At 57.9% G+C, this 18910-nt stretch overlaps 1 protein-coding gene across 3 annotated transcripts in view; it reads right to left on the reverse strand.

Moving 5' to 3' along the window:
- The window catches only part of lrrfip1a (leucine rich repeat (in FLII) interacting protein 1a), an 86442-nt gene that overhangs the window by 12888 nt on the left and 54644 nt on the right, over positions 1-18910 (reverse strand). The window contains exons 11-17 of one of the 3 annotated variants that reach the window (XM_079253951.1): positions 18520-18579; positions 7817-7900; positions 6667-6729; positions 6376-6453; positions 2862-2960; positions 233-259; positions 30-155 (exon numbers count right to left, since the gene is read on the reverse strand). In XM_079253951.1, coding sequence (XP_079110077.1) covers positions 30-155; positions 233-259; positions 2862-2960; positions 6376-6453; positions 6667-6729; positions 7817-7900; positions 18520-18579 — 537 coding nt within the window. The remainder of the gene's footprint in view (positions 1-29; positions 156-232; positions 260-2861; positions 2961-6375; positions 6454-6666; positions 6730-7816; positions 7901-18519; positions 18580-18910) is intronic. The other 2 variants (XM_079253953.1, XM_079253952.1) reach the window with 2 other exon arrangements.

The following is an 18910-nucleotide window of genomic DNA, read 5'->3' on the forward strand; positions in this document are numbered from 1 at the left end:
CCGGAAGCATCACAATCTCCAGACATTACCTTGATTTCTCGTATGGAGCTCTCAGCATCCACAGTTAGAGCCGTCTCCCCGCTTCCTCTCCGGGAGGACGTCCCCCCTAAAGAGGTGAGGGTCGCCGCCGTCAGGGCCGAAGCTGCTCGAGATCCCTGGCAAGACATCAGAACCGCAAGGGTCAGAACCGAAACCACAACCCGAAGCAGAGGATGCTGAGAGCGCGGCTCACCTTCTCAACGTATTCTTTGTCCTCCACCTGCAGAGAGAAAGAACAACCGCCGTCAGAGGGGGTAACAACCGCCGTCAGAGCAACCAGAGGCTGATGACGAGGGTTAAGAGACACAACCGCCGTCAGAGCAACCAGAGACTGATGACGAGGGTTAAGAGACACAACCGCCGTCAGAGCAACCAGAGGCTGATGATGAGGTTAGGAGACACAACCGCCGTCAGAGCAACCAGAGGCTGAAAATGAGGGTTAAGGGTCACAATCGCCGTCAGAGCAACCAGAGGCTGATGATGAGGTTAGGAGACACAACCGCCGTCAGAGCAACCAGAGGCTGATGATGAGGTTAGGAGACACAACCGCTGTCAGAGCAACCAGAGGCTGATGACGAGGTTATGAGACACAACCGCCGTCAGAGCAACCAGAGGCTGAAAATGAGGTTAACAGACACAATCGCCGTCAGAGTAACCAGAGGCTGATGACGAGGTTAGGAGACACAACCGCCGTCAGAGCAACCAGAGACTGATGACGAGGGTTAAGAGACACAACTGCCGTCAGAGCAACCAGAGGCTGATGATGAGGTTAGGAGACACAATCGCCGTCAGAGCAACCAGAGGCTGATGATGAGGTTAGGAGACACAATCGCCGTCAGAGCAACCAGAGGCTGATGATGAGGTTAGGAGACACAACCGCCGTCAGAGCAACCAGAGGCTGAAAATGAGGTTAACAGACACAATCGCCGTCAGAGCAACCAGAGGCTGATGACGAGGTTAGGAGACACAATCGCCGTCAGAGCAACCAGAGGCTGATGACGAGGTTATGAGACACAACCGCCGTCAGAGCAACCAGAGGCTGATGACGAGGGTTAAGAGACACAACCGCCGTCAGAGCAACCAGAGGCTGAAAATGAGGTTAGGAGACACAACCGCCGTCAGAGCAACCAGAGGCTGATGACGAGGTTAGGAGACACAATCGCCGTCAGAGCAACCAGAGGCTGATGACGAGGTTAGGAGACACAATCGCCGTCAGAGCAACCAGAGGCTGATGACGAGGTTAGGAGACACAATCGCCGTCAGAGGAACCAGAGGCTGATGATGAGGTGAGGAGACACAACCGCCGTCAGAGCAACCAGAGGCTGATGACGAGGTTATGAGACACAACCGCCGTCAGAGCAACCAGAGGCTGATGACGAGGTTAGGAGACACAATCGCCGTCAGAGGAACCAGAGGCTGATGATGAGGTTAGGAGACACAACCACCGTCAGAGCAACCAGAGGCTGATGACGAGGTTATGAGACACAACCGCCGTCAGAGCAACCAGAGGCTGAAAATGAGGTTAACAGACACAATCGCCGTCAGAGCAACCAGAGGCTGATGACGAGGTTAGGAGACACAACCGCCGTCAGAGCAACCAGAGACTGATGACGAGGGTTAAGAGACACAACTGCCGTCAGAGCAACCAGAGGCTGATGATGAGGTTAGGAGACACAATCGCCGTCAGAGCAACCAGAGGCTGATGATGAGGTTAGGAGACACAATCGCCGTCAGAGCAACCAGAGGCTGATGATGAGGTTAGGAGACACAACTGCCGTCAGAGCAACCAGAGGCTGATGATGAGGTTAGGAGACACAATCGCCGTCAGAGCAACCAGAGACTGATGACGAGGTTAGGAGACACAACCGCCGTCAGAGCAACCAGAGGCTGATGACGAGGTTATGAGACACAACCGCCGTCAGAGCAACCAGAGGCTGAAAATGAGGTTAACAGACACAATCGTCGTCAGAGCAACCAGAGGCTGATGACGAGGTTAGGAGACACAATCGCCGTCAGAGCAACCAGAGGCTGATGACGAGGTTATGAGACACAACCGCCCTCAGAGCAACCAGAGGCTGATGACGAGGGTTAAGAGACACAACCGCCGTCAGAGCAACCAGAGGCTGAAAATGAGGTTAGGAGACACAACCGCCGTCAGAGCAACCAGAGGCTGATGACGAGGTTAGGAGACACAATCGCCGTCAGAGCAACCAGAGGCTGATGACGAGGTTAGGAGACACAATCGCCGTCAGAGCAACCAGAGGCTGATGACGAGGTTAGGAGACACAATCGCCGTCAGAGCAACCAGAGGCTGATGACGAGGTTAGGAGACACAACCGCCGTCAGAGCAACCAGAGGCTGATGACGAGGTTATGAGACACAATCGCCGTCAGAGCAACCAGAGGCTGATGACGAGGTAAGGAGACACAACCGCCGTCAGAGCAACCAGAGGCTGATGACGAGGGTTAAGAGACACAATCGCCGTCAGAGCAACCAGAGACTGATGACGAGGTTAAGAGACACAACCGCCGTCAGAGCAACCAGAGGCTAATGATGAGGTTAGGAAACACAACCGCCGTCAGAGCAACCAGAGGCTGAAAATGAGGGTTAAGGGTCACAACCGCCGTCAGAGCTGTTGGGGTGAGGGTACGACCCTTGTTCTCTTCATCACCATGCAGATAATTCATTAACATGATGTCAAAACTCAAACCAAACATCTTGTTAAGAACAGCAGACACACCAAGCCGACCCGGTGGCGTGCACCGTAGGAACACAGGGACACACAGCGAGGCAGAACCTCGGACTCCTGCAAAGCGACTCACATTGGAAAAGTCAGGAATAGTGAGATCATCCAGGTCCCTGGGAAGCCCGCTGGCGCCGGCTGCACTCCTCAAAAAACTGGCAACCGAGCTGCAGTTGTCCTACAAACAGCCAGCAGGGGGCGACAGAGAACAAGGAGAAGCCTGACGTCCACACAGAAACAGGAAGAAGCCGCAGCCTGTACACTGAATCATTTCACTCCTAAATACAAACTTCCACATGGACAGCATGAAACACACACAGAAAGTGTTGGGCTGGTCTAATAAGACCCGTACTGAGAGGTAGACGGTTGAGATGGACAGAAAAGAGTAACTAGTGATCCTGTTTTAAAGGTTACTGTGTGATGCCTCATATCGCTGCCGTGTGTTCAGACTCTGAGCAGGACGAGGAGAAGGAATCATCTCTAGTGAAGAGCTGGGAGGTGACATGTACAACCATCACCTGCAAACTTAGAGTAATGTGTCCTGGTTCCCATACGAAGCGTGACGGATGCCCCGCCAACCTGAGCAGCGTGTTCTGGCCATGCCAAATGAGTTTGATGCAGCCAACACAGTTAGAGTAAATGAGAGGAATTTATCCCGCCGGGAGCCGTCTCCCCGTGGAGCTCTGAAGCCACTTCACTCTGCTGGAGTCGTTTCTCCTTTTATTCATGTCAAGTATGTTTCATTTACATTCACATTAATTTATTATCTCTGCTAGACGCCCTGCGATGGACTGGCGAGCTGTCCAGGGTGTACCCCGCCTTTCACCCAAAGACTGCTGGGATATGCTCCAGCTTCCCCGCGACTCTTCCTCGGATTAAGCCGTTAGGATGATGAATGAATGAATGAATCTCTGCTCGATCTGAGAGGTCTGCTGGTCAGGATGCACACATAAGACTTCAGATGTGGTTTAATGCGGCCTCGTGTGTTTATGTTTCCTAACCCTTCCTGCTGAAACCATGGAAACGCTGACATGCACATCCCGATGATTCCCAGGAAGCGGAGCTACCCGCCAGGCAGTAACAGAGTCTGTCCTACGGAGCTGGAATCCTGTCCAGGACGTGTTTTATCAGTCTGCAACCTGCAGAAATGTCCGCTGATAGTCCAGCTGACCCAGGTTCAGTGAGACACACCTGCTGGATGGTGACAGGGGAACACGCCAGTGTGACGTCACTGTGAGCGAAGGAGGCCGGGTCATGCTGCATCATCTGATCGTTATCTTTCTGACCTGATCTATTTTCATATTGAACACATAAAAGCATAAAACTCATCACACACACATGTTCCTACAGGAGGTCTTGATGCTGGATCCAGTTTGAGCTCATACTGAGGTTGTGACGCCCCGGCGACGCCCGGCGACGCCCGGCGACGCCCGGCGACGCCCGGCGACGCCCTCACGCTGAATCTATCTCTATGTGCTCTCATCACTAATCACAACAAAAACATTATTCATCACTGATAATCAAAAAGCAACGACAACACCACACAATGAAACGGCACATGTGGAACAGCTGTGCTCCTCCACCCACAGAGTCTGATCCACCCTGGGTGGAGCAGCATCCACCCATCCTGCCGTTGGCCGGCTCAGGATTCTTCTTTTCTTTCTGTCTTCCCTCTAACTTACAAACGGTGTTGTGTGTCTGAGTCTCTCCTGTCTCTATAATGTCCCTGTCCAAAAGCAAAACCACTCTGAACCTCCATCAGTCTGCAGTGTGATGACCTCCATCAGGCTGCAGACCTCCATCAGGCTGCAGACCTCCATCAGGCTGCAGACCTCCATCAGGCTGCAGACCTCCATCAGTCTGCAGACCTCCATCAGTCTGCAGTCAGGCTGCAGACCTCCATCAGTCTGCAGACCTCCATCAGTCTGCAGACCTCCATCAGTCTGCAGTCAGGCTGCAGACCTCCATCAGTCTGCAGACCTCCATCAGTCTGCAGACCTCCATCAGTCTGCAGTCAGGCTGCAGACCTCCATCAGTCTGCAGCGTGATGACCTCCATCAGTCTGCAGTGTGATGACCTCCATCAGGCTGCAGACCTCCATCAGGCTGCAGACCTCCAGTCTGCAGACCTCCATCAGGCTGCAGACCTCCATCAGGCTGCAGACCTCCAGTCTGCAGACCTCCATCAGGCTGCAGACCTCCATCAGTCTGCAGACCTCCATCAGTCTGCAGTCAGGCTGCAGACCTCCATCAGTCTGCAGACCTCCATCAGGCTGCAGACCTCCATCAGTCTGCAGTCAGGCTGCAGACCTCCATCAGTCTGCAGTCAGTCTGCAGACCTCCATCAGGCTGCAGACCTCCATCAGTCTGCAGTCAGGCTCCAGACCTGCATCAGTCTGCAGACCTCCATCAGTCTGCAGTCAGGCTGCAGACCTCCATCAGTCTGCAGTCAGGCTGCAGACCTCCATCAGTCTGCAGTCAGGCTGCAGACCTCCATCAGGCTGCAGTCAGGCTGCAGACCTCCATCAGTCTGCAGTCAGGCTGCAGACCTCCATCAGGCTGCAGTCAGGCTGCAGACCTCCATCAGTCTGCAGTCAGGCTGCAGACCTCCATCAGTCTGCAGACCTCCATCAGTCTGCAGTCAGGCTGCAGACCTCCATCAGTCTGCAGTCAGGCTGCAGACCTCCATCAGGCTGCAGTCAGGCTGCAGACCTCCATCAGTCTGCAGTCAGGCTGCAGACCTCCATCAGGCTGCAGTCAGGCTGCAGACCTCCATCAGTCTGCAGTCAGGCTGCAGACCTCCATCAGTCTGCAGACCTCCATCAGTCTGCAGACCTCCATCAGTCTGCAGTCAGTCTGCAGACCTCCATCAGTCTGCAGTCAGGCTGCAGACCTCCATCAGTCTGCAGACCTCCATCAGTCTGCAGTCAGGCTGCAGACCTCCATCAGTCTGCAGACCTCCATCAGTCTGCAGTCAGTCTGCAGACCTCCATCAGGCTGCAGACCTCCATCAGTCTGCAGTCAGTCTGCAGACCTCCATCAGTCTGCAGACCTCCATCAGTCTGCAGTCAGGCTGCAGACCTCCATCAGTCTGCAGACCTCCATCAGTCTGCAGTCAGGCTGCAGACCTCCATCAGTCTGCAGACCTCCATCAGTCTGCAGACCTCCATCAGGCTGCAGACCTCCATCAGTCTGCAGTCAGGCTGCAGACCTCCATCAGTCTGCAGACCTCCATCAGTCTGCAGACCTCCATCAGGCTGCAGACCTCCATCAGGCTGCAGACCTCCATCAGTCTGCAGACCTCCATCAGGCTGCAGACCTCCATCAGGCTGCAGACCTCCATCAGTCTGAACAGTCAGGAGGAACCACACAGGAACACCTGACTGGTAGGTATAGACCCAGTTTAACGTTCCTGCTGGTTTCAGACACAGATCTGTCGTCTGGCTTTGGAGACGTAGAAGTGGGACATGAAAAGTGACGTCATCGTACAGAGGTGACCTCCCAACAGACCAGATTTAGGACTACATGTCAACCTGAATGCGTCCTGAATGTCTCTGCGCTGTGTGGTGATGTGACTGGGGAGGGAACTCTCACCACTGGACTGGCGCGGGCTGAACTGGCCCTGCTGGAAGCTCTGGAGCCGGAGCTGCGGTAACTAGTGAACTCTAAAGGCTGCAGAGAGAAAACAGCGTTATGTTTGTGTCACTGGCGAGCACGGACAGACTCATGCTGATAAAACCTGCGGTCCAACCAGCAAAGTGCGCCTCCATTTAAACCAAGAGACGCTCATCTTCATCATCACACCTTCAGCCGACTGTTAGCACCGATCTGTTTAACATGCTCTGTTAGACGACACGTGCATCACGCTGGCCGGCACCAGCTTACGTGGGAGGTGGAGCCGGGGAGCCGCCGAGACCCGCTGCACACACTGTCCTCATACAAGGAGCTCTGCACAAACACACACACACACACACACACGTCAGCAGTGTGTGACTGTAGCCTGGCGCCTCCTGCTGAAACATCCTGCCAGTGTGACGTCAGCTCTTCTAACTCATCATAGATCACAGCAGGTGTGTGTTCAGGTGTGTGTTCAGGCGTGTGTTCAGGTGTGTATTCAGGTGTATGTTCAGGTGTGTGTTCAGGCGTGTGTTCAGGCGTGTGTTCAGGCGTGTGTTCAGGCGTATGTTCAGGTGTGTATTCAGGTGTGTGTTCAGGTGTGTGTTCAGGTGTGTATTCAGGTGTATGTTCAGGTGTGTGTTCAGGTGTGTGTTCAGGTGTGTATTCAGGTGTGTATTCAGGTGTATGTTCAGGTGTGTGTTCAGGTGTGTATTCAGGTGTGTATTCAGGTGTATGTTCAGGTGTGTGTTCAGGTGTGTATTCAGGTGTGTGTTCAGGTGTGTGTTCAGGTGTGTATTCAGGTGTATGTTCAGGTGTGTGTTCAGGTGTGTGTTCAGGTGTGTGTTCAGGTGTGTATTCAGGTGTATGTTCAGGTGTGTGTTCAGGTGTGTATTCAGGTGTATGTTCAGGTGTGTGTTCAGGTGTGTGTTCAGGCGTGTATTCAGGTGTATGTTCAGGTGTGTGTTCAGGTGTGTATTCAGGTGTATGTTCAGGTGTATGTTCAGGTGTGTGTTCAGGTGTGTATTCAGGTGTGTGTTCAGGTGTGTGTTCAGGTGTGTATTCAGGTGTATGTTCAGGTGTGTGTTCAGGTGTGTGTTCAGGTGTGTGTTCAGGTGTGTATTCAGGTGTATGTTCAGGTGTGTGTTCAGGTGTGTATACAGGTGTGTGTTCAGGTGTGTGTTCAGGCGTGTATTCAGGCGTGTGTTGGCACAGAGGGGGAAACTAAGCTGGAAGGGGGAGAAATGAAGAGCGACCCCCCGACAGAGCTGCTGAGTGATCTGCACAGCTAGGAAGATAATCTCAACTTTTTCCACATTATTTAACCAGGACAGTGTGTGTGTGTGTGTGTGTGTGTGTGTGTGTGTGTGTGTGTGCGCGTGTGTGTGTGATGTTAGCCTTTTCTAATGTGTATACAGACCTGATAACCATTAAAAGCTGAGCCAAGGTTCCTGGAGGAAGACAGAGCGTTGAGGCTGTACAAGTCAGCAGAAGCAAAGGAGGCCTGGAAGGAGGAGGCGAGACAGATGAGCGAGGAGGAGGAGGAGGAGGAGGCGAGACAGATGAGCGAGGAGGAGGAGGAGGAGGAGGAGGCGAGACAGATGAGCGAGGAGGAGGAGGAGGCGAGACAGATGAGCGAGGAGGAGGAGGAGGAGGCGAGACAGATGAGCGAGGAGGAGGAGGAGGAGGCGAGACAGATGAGCGAGGAGGAGGAGGAGGAGGCGAGACAGATGAGCGAGGAGGAGGAGGAGGAGGCGAGACAGATGAGCGAGGAGGAGGAGGAGGAGGAGGCGAGACAGATGAGCAAGGAGGAGGAGGAGGAGGCGAGGACAGATGAGCGAGGAGGAGGAGGAGGAGGAGGCGAGACAGATGAGCGAGGAGGAGGAGGAGGAGGAGGAGGCGAGACAGATGAGCAAGGAGGAGGAGGAGGAGGCGAGACAGATGAGCGAGGAGGAGGAGGAGGCGAGACAGATGAGCGAGGAGGAGGAGGCGAGACAGATGAGCGAGGAGGAGGAGGAGGAGGAGGAGGCGAGACAGATGAGCGAGGAGGAGGAGGAGGAGGAGGCGAGACAGATGAGCGAGGAGGAGGAGGAGGAGGCGAGACAGATGAGCAAGGAGGAGGAGGAGGAGGCGAGACAGATGAGCGAGGAGGAGGAGGAGGAGGAGGAGGCGAGACAGATGAGCGAGGAGGAGGAGGAGGAGGAGGCGAGACAGATGAGCGAGGAGGAGGAGGAGGAGGCGAGACAGATGAGCGAGGAGGAGGAGGAGGCGAGACAGATGAGCGAGGAGGAGGAGGAGGAGGCGAGACAGATGAGCGAGGAGGAGAAGGAGGAGGAGGCGAGACAGATGAGCGAGGAGGAGGAGGAGGCGAGACAGATGAGCGAGGAGGAGGAGGAGGAGGCGAGACAGATGAGCGAGGAGGAGGAGGAGGCGAGACAGATGAGCGAGGAGGAGGAGGAGGAGGCGAGACAGATGAGCGAGGAGGAGGAGGCGAGACAGATGAGCGAGGAGGAGGAGGAGGAGGAGGCGAGACAGATGAGCGAGGAGGAGGAGGAGGAGGAGGCGAGACAGATGAGCAAGGAGGAGGAGGAGGAGGCGAGACAGATGAGCGAGGAGGAGGAGGAGGAGGAGGCGAGACAGATGAGCGAGGAGGAGGAGGAGGCGAGACAGATGAGCGAGGAGGAGGAGGAGGAGGCGAGACAGATGAGCGAGGAGGAGGAGGAGGAGGAGGCGAGACAGATGAGCAAGGAGGAGGAGGAGGAGGCGAGACAGATGAGCGAGGAGGAGGAGGAGGAGGAGGCGAGACAGATGAGCGAGGAGGAGGAGGAGGAGGCGAGACAGATGAGCGAGGAGGAGGAGGAGGAGGAGGAGGCAAGACAGATGAGCGAGGAGGAGGAGGAGGAGGCGAGACAGATGAGCGAGGAGGAGGAGGAGGCGAGACAGATGAGCGAGGAGGAGGAGGAGGAGGCGAGACAGATGAGCGAGGAGGAGGAGGAGGAGGAGGCGAGACAGATGAGCAAGGAGGAGGAGGAGGAGGCGAGACAGATGAGCGAGGAGGAGGAGGAGGAGGCGAGACAGATGAGCGAGGAGGAGGAGGAGGAGGAGGCGAGACAGATGAGCGAGGAGGAGGAGGAGGAGGCGAGACAGATGAGCGAGGAGGAGGAGGAGGAGGCGAGACAGATGAGCGAGGAGGAGGAGGAGGAGGCGAGACAGATGAGCGAGGAGGAGGAGGAGGAGGAGGCGAGACAGATGAGCAAGGAGGAGGAGGAGGAGGCGAGACAGATGAGCGAGGAGGAGGAGGAGGAGGAGGCGAGACAGATGAGCGAGGAGGAGGAGGAGGAGGAGGAGGCGAGACAGATGAGCAAGGAGGAGGAGGAGGAGGCGAGACAGATGAGCGAGGAGGAGGAGGAGGCGAGACAGATGAGCGAGGAGGAGGAGGCGAGACAGATGAGCGAGGAGGAGGAGGAGGAGGAGGAGGCGAGACAGATGAGCGAGGAGGAGGAGGAGGAGGAGGCGAGACAGATGAGCGAGGAGGAGGAGGAGGAGGCGAGACAGATGAGCAAGGAGGAGGAGGAGGAGGCGAGACAGATGAGCGAGGAGGAGGAGGAGGAGGAGGAGGCGAGACAGATGAGCGAGGAGGAGGAGGAGGAGGAGGCGAGACAGATGAGCGAGGAGGAGGAGGAGGAGGCGAGACAGATGAGCGAGGAGGAGGAGGAGGCGAGACAGATGAGCGAGGAGGAGGAGGAGGAGGCGAGACAGATGAGCGAGGAGGAGAAGGAGGAGGAGGCGAGACAGATGAGCGAGGAGGAGGAGGAGGCGAGACAGATGAGCGAGGAGGAGGAGGAGGAGGCGAGACAGATGAGCGAGGAGGAGGAGGAGGCGAGACAGATGAGCGAGGAGGAGGAGGAGGAGGCGAGACAGATGAGCGAGGAGGAGGAGGCGAGACAGATGAGCGAGGAGGAGGAGGAGGAGGAGGCGAGACAGATGAGCAAGAGGAGGAGGAGGAGGCGAGACAGATGAGCGAGGAGGAGGAGGAGGAGGAGGCGAGACAGATGAGCGAGGAGGAGGAGGAGGAGGCGAGACAGATGAGCGAGGAGGAGGAGGAGGCGAGACAGATGAGCGAGGAGGAGGAGGAGGAGGCGAGACAGATGAGCGAGGAGGAGGAGGAGGAGGAGGCGAGACAGATGAGCAAGGAGGAGGAGGAGGAGGCGAGACAGATGAGCGAGGAGGAGGAGGAGGAGGAGGCGAGACAGATGAGCGAGGAGGAGGAGGAGGAGGCGAGACAGATGAGCGAGGAGGAGGAGGAGGAGGAGGAGGCGAGACAGATGAGCGAGGAGGAGGAGGAGGAGGCGAGACAGATGAGCGAGGAGGAGGAGGAGGCGAGACAGATGAGCGAGGAGGAGGAGGAGGAGGCGAGACAGATGAGCGAGGAGGAGGAGGAGGAGGAGGCGAGACAGATGAGCAAGGAGGAGGAGGAGGAGGCGAGACAGATGAGCGAGGAGGAGGAGGAGGAGGCGAGACAGATGAGCGAGGAGGAGGAGGAGGAGGAGGCGAGACAGATGAGCGAGGAGGAGGAGGAGGAGGCGAGACAGATGAGCGAGGAGGAGGAGGAGGAGGCGAGACAGATGAGCGAGGAGGAGGAGGAGGAGGCGAGACAGATGAGCGAGGAGGAGGAGGAGGAGGAGGCGAGACAGATGAGCAAGGAGGAGGAGGAGGAGGCGAGACAGATGAGCGAGGAGGAGGAGGAGGAGGAGGAGGCGAGACAGATGAGCAAGGAGGAGGAGGAGGAGGCGAGACAGATGAGCGAGGAGGAGGAGGAGGCGAGACAGATGAGCGAGGAGGAGGAGGCGAGACAGATGAGCGAGGAGGAGGAGGAGGAGGAGGCGAGACAGATGAGCGAGGAGGAGGAGGAGGAGGAGGCGAGACAGATGAGCGAGGAGGAGGAGGAGGAGGCGAGACAGATGAGCAAGGAGGAGGAGGAGGAGGCGAGACAGATGAGCGAGGAGGAGGAGGAGGAGGAGGAGGCGAGACAGATGAGCGAGGAGGAGGAGGAGGAGGAGGCGAGACAGATGAGCGAGGAGGAGGAGGAGGAGGCGAGACAGATGAGCGAGGAGGAGGAGGAGGAGGCGAGACAGATGAGCGAGGAGGAGGAGGAGGAGGCGAGACAGATGAGCGAGGAGGAGGAGGAGGAGGAGGCGAGACAGATGAGCGAGGAGGAGGAGGAGGAGGCGAGACAGATGAGCGAGGAGGAGGAGGAGGCGAGACAGATGAGCGAGGAGGAGGAGGAGGAGGCGAGACAGATGAGCGAGGAGGAGGAGGCGAGACGAGACAGATGAGCGAGGAGGAGGAGGCGAGACAGATGAGCGAGGAGGAGGAGGAGGAGGAGGCGAGACAGATGAGCAAGGAGGAGGAGGAGGAGGCGAGACAGATGAGCGAGGAGGAGGAGGAGGAGGAGGCGAGACAGATGAGCGAGGAGGAGGAGGAGGAGGCGAGACAGATGAGCGAGGAGGAGGAGGAGGCGAGACAGATGAGCGAGGAGGAGGAGGAGGAGGCGAGACAGATGAGCGAGGAGGAGGAGGAGGCGAGACAGATGAGCGAGGAGGAGGAGGAGGAGGCGAGACAGATGAGCGAGGAGGAGGAGGAGGAGGAGGCGAGACAGATGAGCAAGGAGGAGGAGGAGGCGGCGAGACAGATGAGCGAGGAGGAGGAGGAGGAGGCGAGACAGATGAGCGAGGAGGAGGAGGAGGAGGAGGCGAGACAGATGAGCGAGGAGGAGGAGGTGAGACAGATGAGCGAGGAGGAGGAGGAGGAGGCGAGACAGATGAGCGAGGAGGAGGAGGAGGAGGAGGAGGCGAGACAGATGAGCGAGGAGGAGGAGGAGGAGGAGGAGGCGAGACAGATGAGCGAGGAGGAGGAGGAGGCGAGACAGATGAGCGAGGAGGAGGGAGGAGGAGGAGGAGGAGGGGCGAGACAGATGAGCGAGGAGGAGGAGGAGGCGAGACAGATGAGCGAGGAGGAGGAGGAGGAGCGAGACAGATGAGCGAGGAGGAGGAGGAGAGGCGAGACAGATGAGCGAGAGGAGGAGGAGGAGGCGAGACAGATGAGCGAGGAGGAGGAGGAGGAGGCGAGACAGATGAGCGAGGAGGAGGAGGAGGAGGAGGCGAGACAGATGAGCAAGGAGGAGGAGGAGGAGGCGAGACAGATGAGCGAGGAGGAGGAGGAGGAGGAGGCGAGACAGATGAGCGAGGAGGAGGAGGAGGAGGAGGCGAGACAGATGAGCAAGAGGAGGAGGAGGAGGCGAGACAGATGAGCGAGGAGGAGGAGGAGGCGAGACAGATGAGCGAGGAGGAGGAGGAGGAGGAGGCGAGACAGATGAGCGAGGAGGGAGGAGGAGGAGGCGAGACAGATGAGCGAGGAGGAGGAGGAGGAGGCGAGACAGATGAGCAGAGAGAGGAGGAGGAGGCGAGACAGATGAGCGAGGAGGAGGAGGAGGAGGAGGAGGCGAGACAGATGAGCGAGGAGGAGGAGGAGGAGGCGAGACAGATGAGCGAGGAGGAGGAGGAGGAGGCGAGACAGATGAGCGAGGAGGAGGAGGAGGCGAGACAGATGAGCGAGGAGGAGGAGGAGGAGGCGAGACAGATGAGCGAGGAGGAGAGGAGGAGGAGGCGAGACAGATGAGCGAGGAGGAGGAGGAGGCGAGACAGATGAGCGAGGAGGAGGAGGAGGAGGCGAGACAGATGAGCGAGGAGGGAGGAGGAGGCGAGACAGATGAGCGAGGAGGAGGAGGAGGAGGCGAGACAGATGAGCGAGGAGGAGGAGGCGAGACAGATGAGCGAGGAGGAGGAGGAGGAGGCGAGACAGATGAGCGAGGAGGAGGAGGAGGAGGCGAGACAGATGAGCGAGGAGGAGGAGGAGGAGGAGGCGAGACAGATGAGCGAGGAGGAGGAGGAGGAGGCGAGACAGATGAGCGAGGAGGAGGAGGAGGCGAGACAGATGAGCGAGGAGGAGGAGGAGGAGGCGAGACAGATGAGCGAGGAGGAGGAGGAGGCGAGACAGATGAGCGAGGAGGAGGAGGAGGAGGCGAGACAGATGAGCGAGGAGGAGGAGGAGGAGGAGGCGAGACAGATGAGCAGAGGAGGAGGAGGAGGAGGCGAGACAGATGAGCGAGGAGGAGGAGGAGGAGGCGAGACAGATGAGCGAGGAGGAGGAGGAGGAGGAGGCGAGACAGATGAGCGAGGAGGAGGAGGAGGAGGCGAGACAGATGAGCGAGGAGGAGGAGGAGGAGGAGGAGGCGAGACAGATGAGCGAGGAGGAGGAGGAGGAGGCGAGACAGATGAGCGAGGAGGAGGAGGAGGAGGCGAGACAGATGAGCGAGGAGGAGGAGGAGGAGGCGAGACAGATGAGCGAGGAGGAGGAGGAGGAGGCGAGACAGATGAGCGAGGAGGAGGAGGAGGAGGCGAGACAGATGAGCGAGGAGGAGGAGGAGGCTGAGACAGATGAGCGAGGAGGAGGAGGAGGAGGCGAGACAGATGAGCGAGGAGGAGGAGGAGGAGGCGAGACAGATGAGCGAGGAGGAGGAGGAGGTGAGACAGATGAGCGAGGAGGAGGAGGCGAGACAGATGAGCGAGGAGGAGGAGGAGGAGGCGAGACAGATGAGCGAGGAGGAGGAGGTGAGACAGATGAGCGAGGAGGAGGAGGAGGAGGCGAGACAGATGAGCGAGGAGGAGGAGGAGGAGGAGGAGGCGAGACAGATGAGCGAGGAGGAGGAGGAGGAGGAGGCGAGACAGATGAGCGAGGAGGAGGAGGAGGAGGCGAGACAGATGAGCGAGGAGGAGGAGGAGGAGGAGGCGAGACAGATGAGCGAGGAGGAGGAGGAGGAGGCGAGACAGATGAGCGAGGAGGAGGAGGAGGCGAGACAGATGAGCGAGGAGGAGGAGGCGAGACAGATGAGCGAGGAGGAGGAGGAGGAGGCGAGACAGATGAGCGAGGAGGAGGAGGTGAGACAGATGAGCGAGGAGGAGGAGGAGGAGGCGAGACAGATGAGCGAGGAGGAGGAGGAGGCGAGACAGATGAGCGAGGAGGAGGAGGAGGAGGAGGCGAGACAGATGAGCGAGGAGGAGGAGGAGGAGGCGAGACAGATGAGCGAGGAGGAGGAGGAGGCGAGACAGATGAGCGAGGAGGAGGAGGAGGAGGCGAGACAGATGAGCGAGGAGGAGAAGGAGGAGGAGGCGAGACAGATGAGCGAGGAGGAGGAGGAGGCGAGACAGATGAGCGAGGAGGAGGAGGAGGAGGCGAGACAGATGAGCGAGGAGGAGGAGGAGGCGAGACAGATGAGCGAGGAGGAGGAGGAGGAGGCGAGACAGATGAGCGAGGAGGAGGAGGCGAGACAGATGAGCGAGGAGGAGGAGGAGGAGGAGGCGAGACAGATGAGCAAGGAGGAGGAGGAGGAGGCGAGACAGATGAGCGAGGAGGAGGAGGAGGAGGAGGCGAGACAGATGAGCGAGGAGGAGGAGGAGGAGGCGAGACAGATGAGCGAGGAGGAGGAGGAGGCGAGACAGATGAGCGAGGAGGAGGAGGAGGAGGCGAGACAGATGAGCGAGGAGGAGGAGGAGGCGAGACAGATGAGCGAGGAGGAGGAGGAGGAGGCGAGACAGATGAGCGAGGAGGAGGAGGAGGAGGAGGCGAGACAGATGAGCAAGGAGGAGGAGGAGGAGGCGAGACAGATGAGCGAGGAGGAGGAGGAGGAGGCGAGACAGATGAGCGAGGAGGAGGAGGAGGAGGAGGCGAGACAGATGAGCGAGGAGGAGGAGGAGGAGGCGAGACAGATGAGCGAGGAGGAGGAGGAGGAGGAGGAGGCGAGACAGATGAGCGAGGAGGAGGAGGAGGAGGCGAGACAGATGAGCGAGGAGGAGGAGGAGGAGGAGGCGAGACAGATGAGCGAGGAGGAGGAGGAGGAGGCGAGACAGATGAGCGAGGAGGAGGAGGAGGAGGCGAGACAGATGAGCGAGGAGGAGGAGGAGGAGGCGAGACAGATGAGCGAGGAGGAGGAGGAGGTGAGAGATGAGCGAGGAGGAGGAGGAGGAGGCGAGACAGATGAGCGAGGAGGAGGAGGAGGAGGCGAGACAGATGAGCGAGGAGGAGGAGGAGGTGAGACAGATGAGCGAGGAGGAGGAGGCGAGACAGATGAGCGAGGAGGAGGAGGAGGAGGCGAGACAGATGAGCGAGGAGGAGGAGGTGAGACAGATGAGCGAGGAGGAGGAGGAGGAGGCGAGACAGATGAGCGAGGAGGAGGAGGAGGAGGAGGAGGCGAGACAGATGAGCGAGGAGGAGGAGGAGGAGGAGGCGAGACAGATGAGCGAGGAGGAGGAGGAGGAGGCGAGACAGATGAGCGAGGAGGAGGAGGAGGAGGAGGCGAGACAGATGAGCGAGGAGGAGGAGGAGGAGGCGAGACAGATGAGCGAGGAGGAGGAGGAGGCGAGACAGATGAGCGAGGAGGAGGAGGAGGAGGCGAGACAGATGAGCGAGGAGGAGGAGGAGGAGGAGGCGAGACAGATGAGCAAGGAGGAGGAGGAGGAGGCGAGACAGATGAGCGAGGAGGAGGAGGAGGAGGCGAGACAGATGAGCGAGGAGGAGGAGGAGGAGGAGGAGGCGAGACAGATGAGCGAGGAGGAGGAGGAGGAGGCGAGACAGATGAGCGAGGAGGAGGAGGAGGAGGCGAGACAGATGAGCGAGGAGGAGGAGGAGGAGGAGGAGGTGAGAGATGAGCGAGGAGGAGGAGGAGGAGGCGAGACAGATGAGCGAGGAGGAGGAGGAGGAGGCGAGACAGATGAGCGAGGAGGAGGAGGAGGTGAGACAGATGAGCGAGGAGGAGGAGGCGAGACAGATGAGCGAGGAGGAGGAGGAGGAGGCGAGACAGATGAGCGAGGAGGAGGAGGTGAGACAGATGAGCGAGGAGGAGGAGGAGGAGGCGAGACAGATGAGCGAGGAGGAGGAGGAGGTGAGACAGATGAGCGAGGAGGAGGAGGAGGAGGCGAGACAGATGAGCGAGGAGGAGGAGGAGGAGGCGAGACAGATGAGCGAGGAGGAGGAGGAGGAGGCGAGACAGATGAGCGAGGAGGAGGAGGAGGAGGCGGCGAGACAGATGAGCGAGGAGGAGGAGGAGGAGGTGAGACAGATGAGCGAGGAGGAGGAGGAGGTGAGACAGATGAGCGAGGAGGAGGAGGAGGAGGAGGAGGCGAGACAGATGAGCGAGGAGGAGGAGGAGGAGGCGAGACAGATGAGCGAGGAGGAGGAGGCGAGACAGATGAGCGAGGAGGAGGAGGAGGAGGCGAGACAGATGAGCGAGGAGGAGGAGGAGGAGGCGAGACAGATGAGCGAGGAGGACGAGGAGGAGGTGAGACAGATGAGCGAGGAGGAGGAGGAGGAGGCGAGACAGATGAGCGAGGAGGAGGAGGAGGAGGAGGCGAGACAGATGAGCGAGGAGGAGGAGGAGGAGGCGAGACAGATGAGCGAGGAGGAGGAGGAGGAGGCGAGACAGATGAGCGAGGAGGAGGAGGAGGAGGCGAGACAGATGAGCGAGGAGGAGGAGGAGGAGGCGAGACAGATGAGCGAGGAGGAGGAGGTGAGAAAGATGAGCGAGGAGGAGGAGGTGAGACAGATGAGCGAGGAGGAGGAGGAGGAGGCGAGACAGATGAGCGAGGAGGAGGAGGAGGTGAGACAGATGAGCGAGGAGGAGGAGGAGGAGGCGAGACAGATGAGCGAGGAGGAGGAGGAGGCGAGACAGATGAGCGAGGAGGAGGAGGAGGTGAGACAGATGAGCGAGGAGGAGGAGGCGAGACAGATGAGCGAGGAGGAGGAGGAGGTGAGACAGATGAGCCAGGAGGAGGAGGAGGAGGCGAGACAGATGAGCGAGGAGGAGGAGGAGGAGGCGAGACAGATGAGCGAGGAGGAGGAGGCGAGACAGATGAGCGAGGAGGAGGAGGAGGTGAGACAGATGAGCCAGGAGGAGGAGGAGGAGGCGAGACAGATGAGCGAGGAGGAGGAGGCGAGACAGATGAGCGAGGAGGAGGAGGCGAGACAGATGAGCGAGGAGGAGGAGGAGGAGGAGGAGGCGAGACAGATGAGCGAGGAGGAGATCTTCCATCTGATTCAGCTACAAACAAATAAATCCTCCATTCCACTCTAAAAACAACAAACGCAAGTCGTACAAACACCTGATCTACATGTTTTTCTTCTTTTTCCTCCATTTAAAGCAGTAAAATTGATATTTTTGTCAGATTTTTCATTTCATCATATTTTGCCATTTTCAGGAGATTTCAGTTTTCTATAATAATCTGGAAGACCGAACCTCCAGAGAGAAATGATCAGTTTTTCATTAATCTTGTTGGTCGTCCTGAAGCCACTGATAAAACACGACACGTCTGAGTCCCTCAAACGCTGAAGTTTCCCTTCATAAATATACAAATCCTCTGCTGGACGGGGTATTTAATCCTTGCAACTGATGACCTGCAATGACTGGTCGTGTGCGGAGATGGAGGTCATGCTCTGACCTCCGGGTTAAGAACAAAGCAACTTTCAGACTTACAGGAGGCTTCGTGTCATCAGACGTTCGCTCCACCACAGAGCGCTCTGCGGGATGCCGATGCTTTCACGCACAAATGGAGGTAATTTACTTTATAAACTGTAAAATGTTTAGTCTGTAAGCAAACACAGTGTGCATGCTGGTCAAAATGTGCCAACAAAGGGTTAACACACGGGAAGCTTGGAGCATCGTCATGGCAACACGTGCAACAGTCACATCGCAGGTCCTGCAACGTCGGAAGCAAATGACCTCATCTTCACCTGCAGACGTCGGTCAGGGGTCCGTCGACTTTAGGTTATGACTATTTAAATGCAGACACACACACACACACACACACACACACACACGCCGTGCTTGTAATATCCACAGAGAGGCGTGAGATCAGTGCAGGTTCCCTGTCAACAAGATGGCAGCAGTAGGGAACTCCCGTACAATGTGGCGAGTTAGAAAAGTTTCTGACAGTCACACGCAGTGAGGTGAGTGGGGGTGAGTGGGGGTGAGTGGGGGTGAGTCAGTCAGTGGAGTCCCACATGAACACCCACCGGCTGCAGGTCCAGCCTGGAGCCCCGCGAGGGCCGGCTGTCTTCGCTCAGCCTGGAGGTCTGAGAGGAGACAGGCGACAGCGTCAGACAGGATTCCCTGCTCAGGCTTTCAGGTCTACGCCTGACGGGGAAACAACGACCGAAGTACAACTTCCATTCATCCTTTCATTCATCTAGCTGTTTGCCATTTCCTTCCCCCCTTCCAATGAAAGCAGGAAATCAGGAACTGGCAACCTGCACATGTTCATCAGGTCAGCTGTCCAAGACAAATCCTTCTGTCAGGTTGAACCTGTTAGGATGAGCAGAGCTCTGTCTGACTCCAGCTGCAGCAGGAAAGCAACACATGATGCCTGTTTTTAGCCTGAAGACACACAAAGCATCCGGCTTTCTG

The sequence above is a fragment of the Telmatherina bonti genome (assembly GCF_933228915.1).
Source record: "Telmatherina bonti genome assembly, chromosome: 15".
NCBI lineage: Eukaryota > Metazoa > Chordata > Actinopteri > Atheriniformes > Telmatherinidae > Telmatherina > Telmatherina bonti.